General features: G+C 35.9%; 1 protein-coding gene across 4 annotated transcripts; it reads left to right on the top strand.

Moving 5' to 3' along the window:
* The first annotated feature begins 5,933 nt into the window (after window positions 1–5,933).
* On the top strand, window positions 5,934–13,713 carry LOC141598900 (uncharacterized). 4 transcript variants are annotated; one of them, XM_074418719.1, is made up of 8 exons: window positions 5,935–6,144; window positions 6,642–6,848; window positions 7,025–7,111; window positions 7,286–7,455; window positions 9,013–9,149; window positions 10,562–10,736; window positions 12,075–12,672; window positions 13,303–13,713. In XM_074418719.1, exons 2-8 carry the CDS (start codon window positions 6,798–6,800, stop codon window positions 13,417–13,419), a joined length of 1,335 nt encoding a protein of 444 aa, XP_074274820.1. In that variant the 5' UTR covers window positions 5,935–6,144; window positions 6,642–6,797; the 3' UTR covers window positions 13,420–13,713. The 4 variants fall into 4 exon arrangements, with proteins under 4 accessions (XP_074274840.1, XP_074274833.1, XP_074274820.1 ...); XM_074418728.1 differs by having other exon boundaries at window positions 5,936–6,144; window positions 6,642–6,876; XM_074418739.1 differs by lacking the exon at window positions 7,286–7,455 and having other exon boundaries at window positions 5,934–6,144; window positions 6,642–6,876.
* Window positions 13,714–13,973: the final 260 nt, after the last annotated feature.

Genomic DNA, 13,973 nt, shown 5'->3' on the forward strand with positions numbered 1-13,973 from the left:
ATAATCATAAGATCACCATTCCTTATGATAATGTTTCGATGTGAGACAATTCTAATATTTATACATAGTATATTCACCACACTTATGTTACTTTTCAATGTAGGACAAATAACATACTAAGTACACCATTTTTTTTGCACCTACTTTGACAACAACCCGATTTAATAATGAGAAAATACAATACAATATAGCATTTTTTTTGTCACAATCTAATTATATAATTTTCATACGATACTTTTTTTTCAAATGAAATATAAAGTTTTTATATCAAAATTATAAACATCACTTTAATATAATATAGAAAATGTATATATATGAGACATTTCTATTATTTATACATAATATATTCACAACACCTACATTATTTTTCAATGTGGGACATATAACATACTAAAAAGTCTATATCTTTTATATCAAAAAAATTTGGATTAATACCTAAGTTTCAAGGATGCCTCCTATTTATATTTATAGAATCACCCTACCGTATACTATTATTTCAATATGAGATACATAATTTAATTATTTAGACGTAGTATGTTCATAATGCCTACATTATTTTTCAATGTGAAATATATAACATACCAAGAAATACATGTCTCTTCTTAAAAAACCACTATTGTATACATATTTTTTTTTGAAGGTAAAATCACTTAGTCTCGATCATTAGATATGGATCTCTGCATCGTACATATACGACTCATTAACGCTCTATTATTGCATTCAGAAGACAACCATTAGTAAAATCTTTAGTTTTGTATTGTGTCAGTAGACTACCATTAGTAAAACCTTTAGTTATTTTTTGATTTTCTTGTTCATGTTCTTAACTCTTTCCCGGGTAGTTTCCAAAGATTTCCACTTTATTTTTTATATCATATCGTAGATAATGATAGAAAATCTTAAGAGCTTTTTAAAACAATATTTATGAGACTCAAAAAATTTTGGGTGGATACATAAATTCCTAATATGCATCCTATTTATAATCATAGGAGCACATCACCTTATACTAATCTTTCAATGTGGGACAATTCTACTATTTATATGTAGTATATTCACCACACCTACTTATTTTCCAATGTGGGACAAAACATACTAAAAAGTACACAATTTTACGTATTAAGAAGTACACCATCTTTAATATGTGCAAATAATATAAATTTATACTCTAATGATAGCATTTTTTAACACAAAGCTAATTATATTATTTTCATAATTTTTTTAACGATATTTTTTTGCCAAATGAAATGTAAAAGCTTGATATAAAAATTGGAAATATCACTTGAATATAATTTAGAAAATATACATATTCTAATAATTAAAAGATTTTCCACTTTTTTTTTTTTACATCAAGAATTATACTTTCCTAAATTGATTTTTAATGATGTGGACGCTCTCAGATCGCTCGAAAAAACTCTTATATATATATATATATATATATATATATATATAGAGAGAGAGAGAGAGAGAGAGAGAGAGAGAGAGAGAGAGAGAAGAGATCAACTAAGGTCCACATTTATATTGAGTCCATAAGTTCTATTATGAGCCATTGGATGGAGGGAAATGGAGGGATGGGATCAACCCCAAAAAGTATGTTTATAAAGCTAATCTCACCATCTCTCTCCTCCTTCACTAATCCACTCTAATTAATCACTAATTTACTATATATTTGTTTTCCGCTCATCCATTTCTCTTTCATCTTACACATTTCATTTCTCTCTTCTCTCAAACTCTAAAAAAAAACCCAAATAAATTAAAAAAACCCAAAAATCCAAATAAATAAAAAACCCAAAAAATCCAAATAAATCAAAAAACTCAAATAAATCATTCATTCCTCTCTTCCTCATTCACCACCACCCACCACCACCCCACCCGACACCAAATAACCACCCACCACCCCCGCCGCCGCCGCCAACCCCACCGCCGCCGACTTTTTTTTTTTTTTTTTTTTTTTTTTTTTCAACTCGTTTTTTTTTTTTTTTTTTTTTTTTTTTCGTTTTGTATGAATTTGTATGTTTTTAGTTGTTTTTTCCATTTATTATTTTTTTTGTCTTTTATTTTATTTTAGTTGTCTTTTATTTTGTTAGTTATCATTTTTTATTCATTTTCTTAAATCTTTTCTTGTTATACGTTTTTTTTTAAGATTTCGTGTTTTAAATCTCGTTTTTTTTTTTGTGAGATACTTTTTTTTCATCTAAGACAAAAATGGAGTAAAGTTATACAAAAATGAACCAAAGTTATACAAAAATAGACCAAAGTTATACAAAAAAAAGACTAAAGTTATACAAAAATTGGACTAAAGTTATACAAAAAATTGGACTAAAGTTATAAAAAAATGAACCAAAGTTATACAAAAATGAACCAAAGTTATACAAAAATGGACTAAAGTTATACAAATATGGATTAAAGTTATACAAATATGGGCTAAAGTTATACAAATAAGGACTAAAGTTATACAAAAATGGACCAAAGTTAGACAAAAATGAACCAGAGTTATACAAAAATGAACCAAAGTTATACAAAAATGCATCAGAGTTATACAAAAATGCACCAAAGTTATACAAAAAATGGACTAAAGTTATACAAAAATGAACCAGAGTTATACAAAAATGCACCAGAGTTATACAAAAATGCACCAGAGTTATACAAAAATGCACCAAAGTTATACAAAAAATGGACTAAAGTTATACAAAAATGAACCAAAGTTATACAAAAATGAACCAGAGTTCTACAAAAACGAACCAAAGTTATACAAAAATGAACCAAAGTTATACAAAAATGGACTAAAGTTATACAAAAATGGACTAACTTTTGTATAACTCTGGTGCATTTTTGTATAACTCCGGTGCATTTTTGTATAACTCTGGTCCATTTTTGTATAACTTTGGTTCATTTTTGTATAACTTTGGTTCATTTTTTGTATAACTTTAATCCAATTTTTTATAACTCTGTGCATTTTTGTATAACTCTGGTCCATTTTTGTATAACTTTGGTTCATTTTTGTATAACTTTGGTTCATTTTTGTATAACTTTAGTCCAATTTTTTGTATAACTTTAGTCCATTGTTGTATGACTTTAGTCCAATTTTTGTATAACTTTGGTGCATTTTTGTATAACTCTGGTCGATTTTTGAATAACTTTGGTTCATTTTTGTATAACTTTGGTTCATTTTTGTATAACTTTGGTTCATTTTTTGTATAACTTTAGTCCAATTTTTTGTATAACTCTGGTGCATTTTTGTATAACTCTGGTCCATTTTTGTATAACTTTGGTTCATTTTTGTATAACTTTGGTTCATTTTTGTATAATTTTAGTCCAATTTTTTGTATAACTTTAGTCCAATTTTTGTATAACTTTAGTCTTTTTTTGTATAACTTTGGTCATAAAATGTATAACTTTGGTCATAAAATGTATAACTTTAGTCATAAAATGTATAACTTTAGTCGTAAATAGTAAAAAAATCAAACAATAAATATGAAAAATCTGAAAAAAAAAAAAAATAACAAAAACCAAAAAAACTCATAATAACAAAAACAAAAAACCAAATAACAATAATAAAACCAAAAAACCAACAACCCAACCCAACCCAACCCGAAATCTGAAATAAACCAAATAACAATAAAAAAAACCAAATTTAAATATCGTGTGTATAACTCTAATGCACGCAGTGTATAACTTTAATAGACAAGATGTATAACTTTAGTCCAAAAAATCAAATAACAATAACAACCAAATAAAAAAATAAAAAATAAAAACAAAAACAAAAACAAAACAAAAAACAAAGAACAAAAACAAAAATAAAACAAAAAACAAAGAAAAAAAAAAACAAAAACGCAGTACAAAATAAAAAAAAACAAAGAACAAAACAAAAAAAAATGGAAGGAGGAGGAAGGAAGGAAGAGCAGGAGGGAGAAAGGAAAATGAGAAAGGAAAAATAAGGAATAAAAAAACCAAAGTAAATCTAAAAAACAAAAAAAGACAAAAAAATGAGAAAACAAAGAAGCAACAACGACACCACCACACCACCTTCTTCATTTTTCCTTTCTCGCACAACCACCGCCACCCCACCATAACCACCATGATCGACCCACTCACCTCACCTTTCTCCCCAAACCGCAACAACCACCACCACCACGAGCAACAACAACGGCCGACGAGCAATGGAGGAAAGGCGGGATTTTCAAATTTTGAATTTTGAAACTACGCGGGCTCTTTTTTGTTTAGATCTGAAGAAAAAAAAGGACGAAGTTGGCAGAGGGTTGTTGCGGTGTTGTTGTTGGCAGGTGTGGGCGGGTGTGGTGGTGGTAAGGACGGTTGTTGGTGTTGTTGTTGTTGTTGTCGTGGAGTTGTTGCGGTGGTAGAGGGAGGAGGGAGTCGTGGAGTTGTTGTTGTCGTGGTGGGTTGTGGTTGCTGCGGTGGTGGCGGTTCGAATGGAGGGATACGAAGGAGGGGTCTTTGGTGGGGTTCGAATGGAGGGAGGTGGCAGTGGAAGTGGGGTTCGAATGGAGGGATACGAAGGATGTGGTGGGAGACGGGTGTCGGGTGGTCGGCAACGGTCTTGGCGGCGTGGGAGGTCGGTGATGGTGAATTATTGGGCAGGCCGAAGTCGGAGGTGCCGCTAGGTGGTGGTTCAGAAAGAGGAGAGGAGGAGGGTGAGAAAGGTGGTGGGATTTTTGGGTTTTTATTTTGTTGGGAATTTGAGATAAAAGAGAGATATAGAGAGAGAGGAGGGTGGTGGGATAATGAGAGGAGATTAGGAGAGGCTGAATGTTTAAGAAGTTAGAAGGATTAAGGGAGGTAATTAGATGGGATTAATTTGTGGCCACTCATTGAGAGACAATCCCATCCCTCCATCCCTTCCATCCAAGGGCTCTTATAAGGACTTAGGACCTTATATGGTATAAGGACCTTATAAGAACTCTTTTCTCTCTCCCCTCTCTCTCTCTCTCTCTCTCTCTCTCTATATATATATATATATATATATATATATATATATATATATATATATATATATATATATATATATATATATATATATATATATATATATATATATATATATATATATATATATATAGATTTAGGATGTCATCATAGAATGAAAGAAGTCTTATGTTAGAAGATATTACGGTATATTACAATATATCGTAATCGGAATAATATAATATTATGAATAAAGTTATTATATGTTGCCTATAATAGTTGATACGATTTAGATCTCAGGAGTACTATAAATGTCGAGACAATGTAATCATTCGAGACACAAATTATCAATAATACGAGCGACTCATTTATGCTTTCCCCTCTCTACGATTCTAATACCCGACCCCGCCGACCTCCCGCTTATCCTAGGGGTCGATTCAAGGCCTCACTTAAGTGAGCCCAACCCGTCTTTGGGTCGGCCCGCCCATGCACATGTCTAGTTCAACCTATGTTTGTGGCCACTGCCAATTTATTTCTTAAAAAAAATAGCTTTTTAAAAATTGAAAACGAGTTTGATGTTCGTATTCTGTCCAGTTGACTATATCCGGATCCGTATCTCTTTCCAAAACAAAGAACTGGTATCCGACCCTAGGATTCATATTCTGCCCATTAAGGTAGGGTAATGCATATCTGGGTAGAGTACATGATCTAATACTATCCTTAAACCTGACAAAATTGACCGACTCGTTCAATAACCTCTCTCGTCACCCAAGTTCATGACCGAGTTTTGACTAACCCCGAATTGACCTGACTCGAATGTTTAGTGTTGCAAACTAATTATTATTCATAAATAACTTGATAATAGTTGAGCCGAAAATCACCTGAATCCTAAATGACCCGATCCTGCACGAACTCCGGCTAAACCAAAGTGAGCCAACCAAAAATTAACCCGATCCGAACCCGACCCTGGTCGACCCGTTTACGAGGCCCATCCCTATTGCGTAGTGTGAATCGTAGAAAAGCGGGAAATGAATCTCTTTCTTTCTCTGGGTTACGAGAAAAAATGGAGAAGTCGACCAAAATCCCCAAATTAATGGAGAACATAATGACGATTTTCCAACGGCGAACTTCTTCGACAAGCCCTCGCTCTCCCGTCGACTTGGATTCACCTAAACCCCTCCCGTTTTTGTCTCCTCTCGCTAACTCCGTCGTCTCCCGATGTTCCAGGTTCCCTTTTTTCTTCCCGTATTTTATACTCCCTTCGTTCCACTTTTATTGTCCCCTTTTGCGCTACGAGTAGTTGTTTCTGAATTGCCGTGAAATGATGATCATATATTTCACACCATGTTTGACCCTTGATTTAATTAATTCTATTATTCAAATAGTCCGTATTGCTCAAGACCGTCTTAATCGAGTGTGAGTGCGTCTTTAGTTAAGAGAGTCTTAAACAAGTACTCCCTCCGTCCGGGTCATTTGTTGTCCTATTCCATTTTGGGTGTCTCAGTCAATTGTTGTTCTTTCTATTTTAAGATTGCATTTGATGAGCAATTTAATCTTTCACACTTTGGTTCGGCCTCCTCTTTCCTTAGTCTTTGTGCCAAAACCAAAGGACAAGTATTGATCGGGACGGAGGGAGTCGGTGTACTTCAATAATCCATAACTCCATTTTCTAGAGGTTTTATCTGCTGCATTAGTTTTCACCGCTCTTTATATGCTGTCTACAGGATTTTGAATATATCTACACAAGAATTGCATACTTGTTTCGACACCGAGTTTCCTCACCTTGACAAACAACAAATCATATATGCCAGAAACTTCAACTTTTCACTTCTCGTCCTGATTACTTGATTGATAAAGATTTCCGCCGTTTGACATTTGACATGATGCTTGCGTGGGAGGCCCCTGGAGTTGATATCGAACCAATTAACAAAGTGAGACAGCAAATTGCTTATCATATTTGTAAGATGCCTCGGTATCATAAGTAGCATTTCTCGTTTATATTAAGTGATTTATATACATATATATATTACTCGGTGCTCTTTACAAGCGGGAATCTTATATTTCTGTTATTGAGGCTTACTACTCTTCTGTTCGGGTCAATTTGTAGGAAAGTGATTCCCCGAGTAACAATCAGATTGAAGATGATGAGGGATGGTCTTTATTTTATACAAGTTCTACGGAAATGGCTGTTCAGGTTATAAATCGGGTTCTGCCTCTTTTATTTCTTATGTGCTTTATATATATACATACACTTTCATGAGTATTTGTATATATTTATATTTACGATGTGTGCTGTTTCAATAGCAACTGGTTCACTCTTTAATCTGCCCGTTCTTATATTTGATCGTCATTAACTCATCACCACTAGGTTAATAATGAAAACACTGTTGGCCCAGAAGCATTTACAAGAATAGCACCTGCTTGCGCTGCTATTGCCGATGTAGTAACTACCCAAAACCTTTTTGATGCATTAACCAACACTTCAGGAAGTAGACTTCACTTTCTCATATATGATAAGTACCTTCAGAGCCTTGACAAGTAAGTTTTTGCAGCTTATGCTCTTTGAGTTTGTTACTTGTTACTATCCAAACTTGGTGTGGTTCAGTTATCCTGTTTTTTCATTTTACTTTTTTTAGTGAATTGTTACATCATTACAAACAATACGAGGATCAGATCAAGTGTGCAAATGGCCAATATACGTAGCTTTGTAGTTGTAGCTATCCTTTAGCAATATATGCATATCTTGCTTGACGTGTCAAATTACTGAGGCTTGATGTGGAAGCATTGAATCTCATTACGCAGTTATGCTAGTACCATTGCATTGCTACTCAAGCATTGTACGATGTTGCTCCATCAGTCCGTTACAACATCAAGTTACACATTTTGGCGTCAATAAGCATTGCGACATTAGAAGTTTGTGTTTGGAGGAAGATGGATTGTGGTCACGGGACCATGGGTTGTTAATGTGTTTGCTCCTCAACATAGGGGGCATTTTACTTGATGTCCAAAGACATATTGTTTACTTGCGATCAACTTCTCAGTGGAACGTGCCTCAGGAGATCCTTGTGCCTCATAAACTAGACAACTCTTAGTTCCAAGAAGGCGTACTGGGAAACCCTTCTCTTGCTATAAGCACCTCTAATTAATTTAGACCAATGACACTCTACGGGACTTAAGATTGTGGATAAATTGTTTGCATCAGCCATGGATGCATATTCCTTTTTGCGCATCTGCAACCATGAGAGTGAGGCCTGATGTTTGGTCACTACTGGTGTTGTCCATCTGCTTTCTATTATCGTACTTAGTGTTTCACTTATACAGAACCAGCAAGAGTTTAGTTTAGGAGGCTTATTTAGCCTACTCTAGGAGTAAAATTGGACAGCTACAATAGATATAATACTTGGATGCTTTGTTAGATGCCTTGAATTATGTTCTTGACTTCCTAATTTTAGTGGCAAGACCAATAAAGTGACAGCTATGTTACTCAGACTCGTTTTAAAGTATTCGACACGGTAGGCGAGAGAACTAGAAGAGTTGGAGTAACATAGAGTGACAGACATTTTGGGATGCGTGAAGTGATAGCAAACTGCTTTGCTGGGATGTTACATAGTTTTGCTCATAGCAAGGGACGCTGTTGGTGTTACCTGTGTTGCTTCACCTAGTCACTAGTGACACTTCACCATGTTACGATGTTGTATAGATTGTATTCATATGGAGTTGTGGCCGGGAATAGTTGATACCATACTTCATATTAGTGTAAGGCTGTTTGTACTGGGAGGTCTTCTGGACAGGGACATAATGGCACATATCATGCTTATCTATCGCGTCAAATTAATAGTGTGCTATCAAGCTTGCATTTCAATAGTTTTCTTCATGATTTGCCTGACATTGTCAGTCATTAGTTCATTAATTTCTTTTTGTTAATTCCTAATCATGGCGTTGTTTTATCATCTTTAAAGCTGTTAATGGTAGTGCTAACTACTATATTTTAACCAAACAAAGGGCATTGGTAACTTTGCTGTTAATACACATCTTGTAGTGGACTAGAGCATAGAAATTTCCAGTTCCAGCTTTTCCTAATTTTTGTTTTTCTAGGGTGATCAAATCTGCAAAAAATGTGGTTGCAGCTTCATCTAACCTGGAACTTGTTGATGGTGAAGTCATCTTAGATGTTGATGGTGCAGTACCCACCCAGCCAGTTCTCCAGCATATCGGAATATCTGCATGGCCTGGTGAGTCACAGTTCTTGAGAAACTTTGACGTGAGTTTTTATTTCCCCTTCAAGTAGTCGCTATCTTCAAGCTTCTCTTCTAAGGCCTGTTTTTGGAGGACGTTGGGAATACTTATCTGAATTTATCTGAACAGGGCGAGCCCTATCCAAAAATTCCGATTTTTTCATGGACTGAGTTTGAAAATAAGATATGTTGCTAACAAATAAATAGACATGTAGGCAAAGAGAGTAATTTTATTTGAACAAGGTAAGGCTTGTGACTTGAGAACCTTTCTCAAAACGTTTCTGAATATATTTCTACAATTAGATACATGCGGAGTACTACCTTTGATTCCTTGGAAATGCTCCATTAGCTTTTTGCACAAGGATTAAGGTTGTGAGTGGGGTGGTGGGTCTCACCAATAAAGTAGGGTAATTTTACTAACAAAAACTTACTCAAAATGGAAATGGGCTAATTACTTTACAGTGAATAGGCCAATAACGGAATATGAGGCATTTCCTGAGTATTGGAGGGAGTAACTTTTTACCATTTAAATAGACAGGGAGAAACGGCTATTTCTATATAACGTGAGATGAAGCTTTTATTCGCTTTTTTTACTAGCATGGTGAGGCTTAGAGAATTTTCGTGGCAGGTGCCATCAGCCTTGTTGTGTGAATGAAGATATTCAATCCTAGTTGACACCAAAGTCAAGGGAAAGCATTTGGCTAATGCTAACTCTACAATAAAGTTCTTTGGGAATGCTGACATCACTTAGCTCTCTCTATCATATAGGAACTGTTGAGATGTCTTCTGATCTAATCCCATTTCAAGGGTTTTTGTGGTGATAATCTAGATCTTTTTTTTCGAAAATAAGACCCCTTAGCTGAAAATGACACGCTTAATTTAGTCATGAATTTTTACTGGGTAAGAATCAAGGAACCATATTTGACCATCTAAGCTTGTGTTTAGTCATTATTGCTGCAGGGCTTGTAGTTGTGCATGTGCATGATATCTTTTGTGTATGCATTTTCATTTGTGCCAGCTCATGTGGGTTAGGGGCGCTTGTATATCTCCTTATGTATGTGTTAGAATGAGATGGATTGGGATGTGGTAATGTACTTTACCGTGTCTATTTTTTTTTCCCCAATTTCTTTCTTTAAGGTATGTATGTATAATAGAAGTCCTTCCTATCACTTGTACAATGGTCTTGCAATCTGTATTGACAAAGTAAAGGGTGAAGACTATTAACCTGTTCTTTCTCTCTTTTGGTCAGGAACCATGGCGAAAAGCCATTTGTGCCTGAACTATTTTAGAGTTCTGAAGCTACTGAGCTTTGTTGTCTTAATTCTTGCTGATTTCATTGATGACTCCTAAGAGTAGTGCCTGTATCTTATTTTTTATCGTCTTTACTCTGACTTGGTTTGTATTTACAGGTAGGTTGACCCTAAGCAATAAAGCTTTGTGTTTTGAGTCGTTGGGAGTAGGTCAATATGAAAAGCCTGCAAGATATGATCTCTCAAGGGGTTTGAAACAGGTTATAAAGCCGGAATTGACTGGGCCGCTTGGTGCTCGACTGTTCGACAAGGCTGTGATGTACCGATCAACACTGTATGTATTGCAGTCATATCAAAATGCTATATAATTCTGAAATTAGTGAAACCTACTTACTGTTACTACCTTATATGTAGAACTTAGTTTGTGCTGCTTTTTTCTTGCTCTCAGTTTTCCTGAAGTTGGTAGTGAGATGTATGTATAGGACATGAAAAGGTTCCGCTAGACGAGCTAGAGCCAATGCCATCATACCTTTGTATACCGTTTTATTAATCAAACCTTTTGTCATCTGTCCATTTGCCCAACCAATTAGGTCTTCAGCAGAGCTTGATCTTGTGCTAGGTTCTGTATGAATCCTATCCAAATAATGTCTTGCCATTTGACTAGGGTCGCAACCATTAACCATTGGTTGCGATCATTAGCCATGAACATGTGGACAACAGACTGTGTTGATGAACCATACCACTCCACACGGAATGGCTAGTCATTATTGTTGCATAGTGCATACTATTGACAACACTCTTCCATGAACATTTGCCTTGGCAGCTGGAATCACCATGGTCCAAGTTGATTTAGACACTCACCATGGGGCATGTCTCCATGACTAAGATGCTAAGAGCGCACCTTTGTTCAAAGGCCAAAGGGTAGGCCGCAGGGACGTAGGGTGTTCACCAAAGCTTTTGCCTTACAGATATGCCATACATAGGGATACTCCGTTTCAAGGACATACTTTTGTTATGTGACATAATTAGTGCATAATTGTTGCATGAAGTTGGTTGTTCAAAGTAGCAATACCTCTTAGAATCGAGCCATCTAGGCGACTAGGCTTACTTTTTTTGACGCAAGTGTCCACTAGGATGCTCCATGGTTCGTACTAAGACACATACCTAGGATTCTACCAAATATATTTTACTCGATCACTTAGGCCATGGCACAGCAACACTAAGTATTGCCCTTCTCAATACCGCTTTTCGTGGCCAGCGGTGATCTTGGCATAGCCATATGAGCGGCGTTGGGTGTCATCATAGACACACCCACTTGCCTCATGGAGCACCCTCGTGTCTGCTTGTCAATCAACCTTGAGTTGTCATTCTTTTTTATTATGATATAATATTATCTTGCTAAAAGTTATACCTCTGTGGTTTAAACAAAACTATCACAAAAAGCATATCAGTGATACAAAGCCTGTCATTTGATTGTTTTTGTGAGAGAATTTTTTTTGTGGAATTTTTTACCTGCTAGAAGTTAAAAGTTCTTTTTATTCGCATTTTGAGACGTGCGTTCACCCATGGACGGTTCGAAAAGATGATTCATGTCAGCCGACCCCAAATCATTTTGGGATTAAGGCTCTGATGTTGTTGTTGTTGTAGAAGTTAAAAGTTCTTTTAATTACAGCGTGGAGCCTGTATTTTTGGAGTTTCCAGAGTTCAAAGGAAGCTCGCGTAGAGACTACTGGTTGGATATCACTTTGGAGATATTACGTGCTCACAAATTCACAAGAAAATATAGTCTCAAAGGAATTCAAGAATCTGAAGCAATTGCAAGGGCTATTCTGGGGATCTTTCGGTGTCGCGCAGTTAGAGAGGCTTTTCACTTCTTTTCATCGCACTATAAATCATTGCTTGTTTTTAACCTTGCTGAGAATCTTCCTGGAGGAGACGCCATTTTAGAAATTCTGGCAAGCTGCTTATTACGTATCGGAGCATGCTCTGCACAAGCGGATATATCTGGTAGTTCATTTACTGAGAAGAAGCTTGTGGAATGTCCAGTCTCGCTCGTAACATTAAGCGTATTGGGACTAACCCTGGACAAAGATGTAGAATTTGATTCAAAAGCTACATATCTTAGAGGATATGTTTGTGTGGGTGAAACAAATCAATTAGAAGCGGCAGTGAAACAATTGAAAATGGATACGGGAAAGGCTGAAGCAGCACAGCTGACTGTTAACCAAGTTAAAGTTGATGGAATAGACGCAAATTTTGTTATCATGAGAGTAATATTTCTGTTCATCTCTCTGTGCGTGTATACGTTTTTTTTTTTTTTTTGTGTGTGTGTGTGTGTGTGTGTGTGTGTGTGTGTGTGTGTGTGTGTATGACAAGCCTGCTTATGTATAACATGTGTTTCAATTTCATAAGAGCTAATTGAAATTATTTTGGTAATTGCCGTCGTAATTAGAAATCATATTGACATCTAAAATGGCCATTGTGCTCCTCTCAATCGGTGGAAGGTAAAGCCTGTGCATATTTAGATCATCTTTGTCTCCTCAAAGTGCGGAACTCTGATTTCATCGGACTTCTTAGTCAGTAAATGTTCCCTTGATGTGGGTAGCCATTCCCAATCTGGGAGGTCGACCGTAAGACATATTTTGTGCCCGTTTTCAATAATAAAGGGAAAATGAATGCAACATTGTATACCATTGTATGTTTCTTCTTCCACCTTTGATGTGTTTTATGTACTTACTGGATGTATGTTTCCATTTTGTTCCTTTATCTCAATTGATAGTACATTTACGAGTTATCAAAATTTCAAATTAATTTGCTTTCGTGATGGCTTGCTTTTGTCATTTCCTTTTTATTCCCCTTCTAATGATCCCAAAAACTCATAGCATGATCCTTTCTTGTAGGAGCTGCTTTTCCCACTGATTCTACTTGCTAGCCGTTTAAAAGTCTTGGCTTCCTGGGAGGAGCCTTTTAAATCAACTGTTTATATGGTGCTGATGTGCTACATATTTGTGAGGTAACTTTGTCATGCCCTGATATTTTGATTTTGGTGGCATTTTGTAGGACACTTCACTTTTGAACGTGTTTTTGTCACTCAGAACTCTAGTTTTCCTGTCACTGAGCACTCTGATTCCCCCTTACTGTATCTGATTGTGGGTGTGGATGTTTTTGTCGGGATAAGTCTGGTTGTGGGTTTGGATCTGAACGTCTGGCCCCGTCACTGAGCACTCTGATTCCCCCTTACTGTAACTGAAAATTGGATTCTGTATACACGGTTTTCGGATATGCGGAAAAAACAGCTATATAGAACCGTATATATAGAAAATCCGTGTTTGAATAAGGATACTGGAAAATGATAATGTTAAAAACCGGATATCAGATACGGTTTTATATACGGTTTTGCTCTGCCCCGCGCACCGACAGTGACATTCATTTTTTTGGTGAATTAGCAAATGGAAGGTCGGTGCTTTGTTGGAGGATGGTCAAGACTTAATGAGTGAGCTAGCGAGTGTAGATATGTTAATGAGAATAATGACTCAATGTTGACCCTTATCAATTTAGCTTGGCCACCTAC

The sequence above is a fragment of the Silene latifolia genome, chromosome 1 (genome assembly GCF_048544455.1).
Source record: "Silene latifolia isolate original U9 population chromosome 1, ASM4854445v1, whole genome shotgun sequence".
Taxonomy (NCBI): Eukaryota; Viridiplantae; Streptophyta; class Magnoliopsida; order Caryophyllales; family Caryophyllaceae; genus Silene; species Silene latifolia.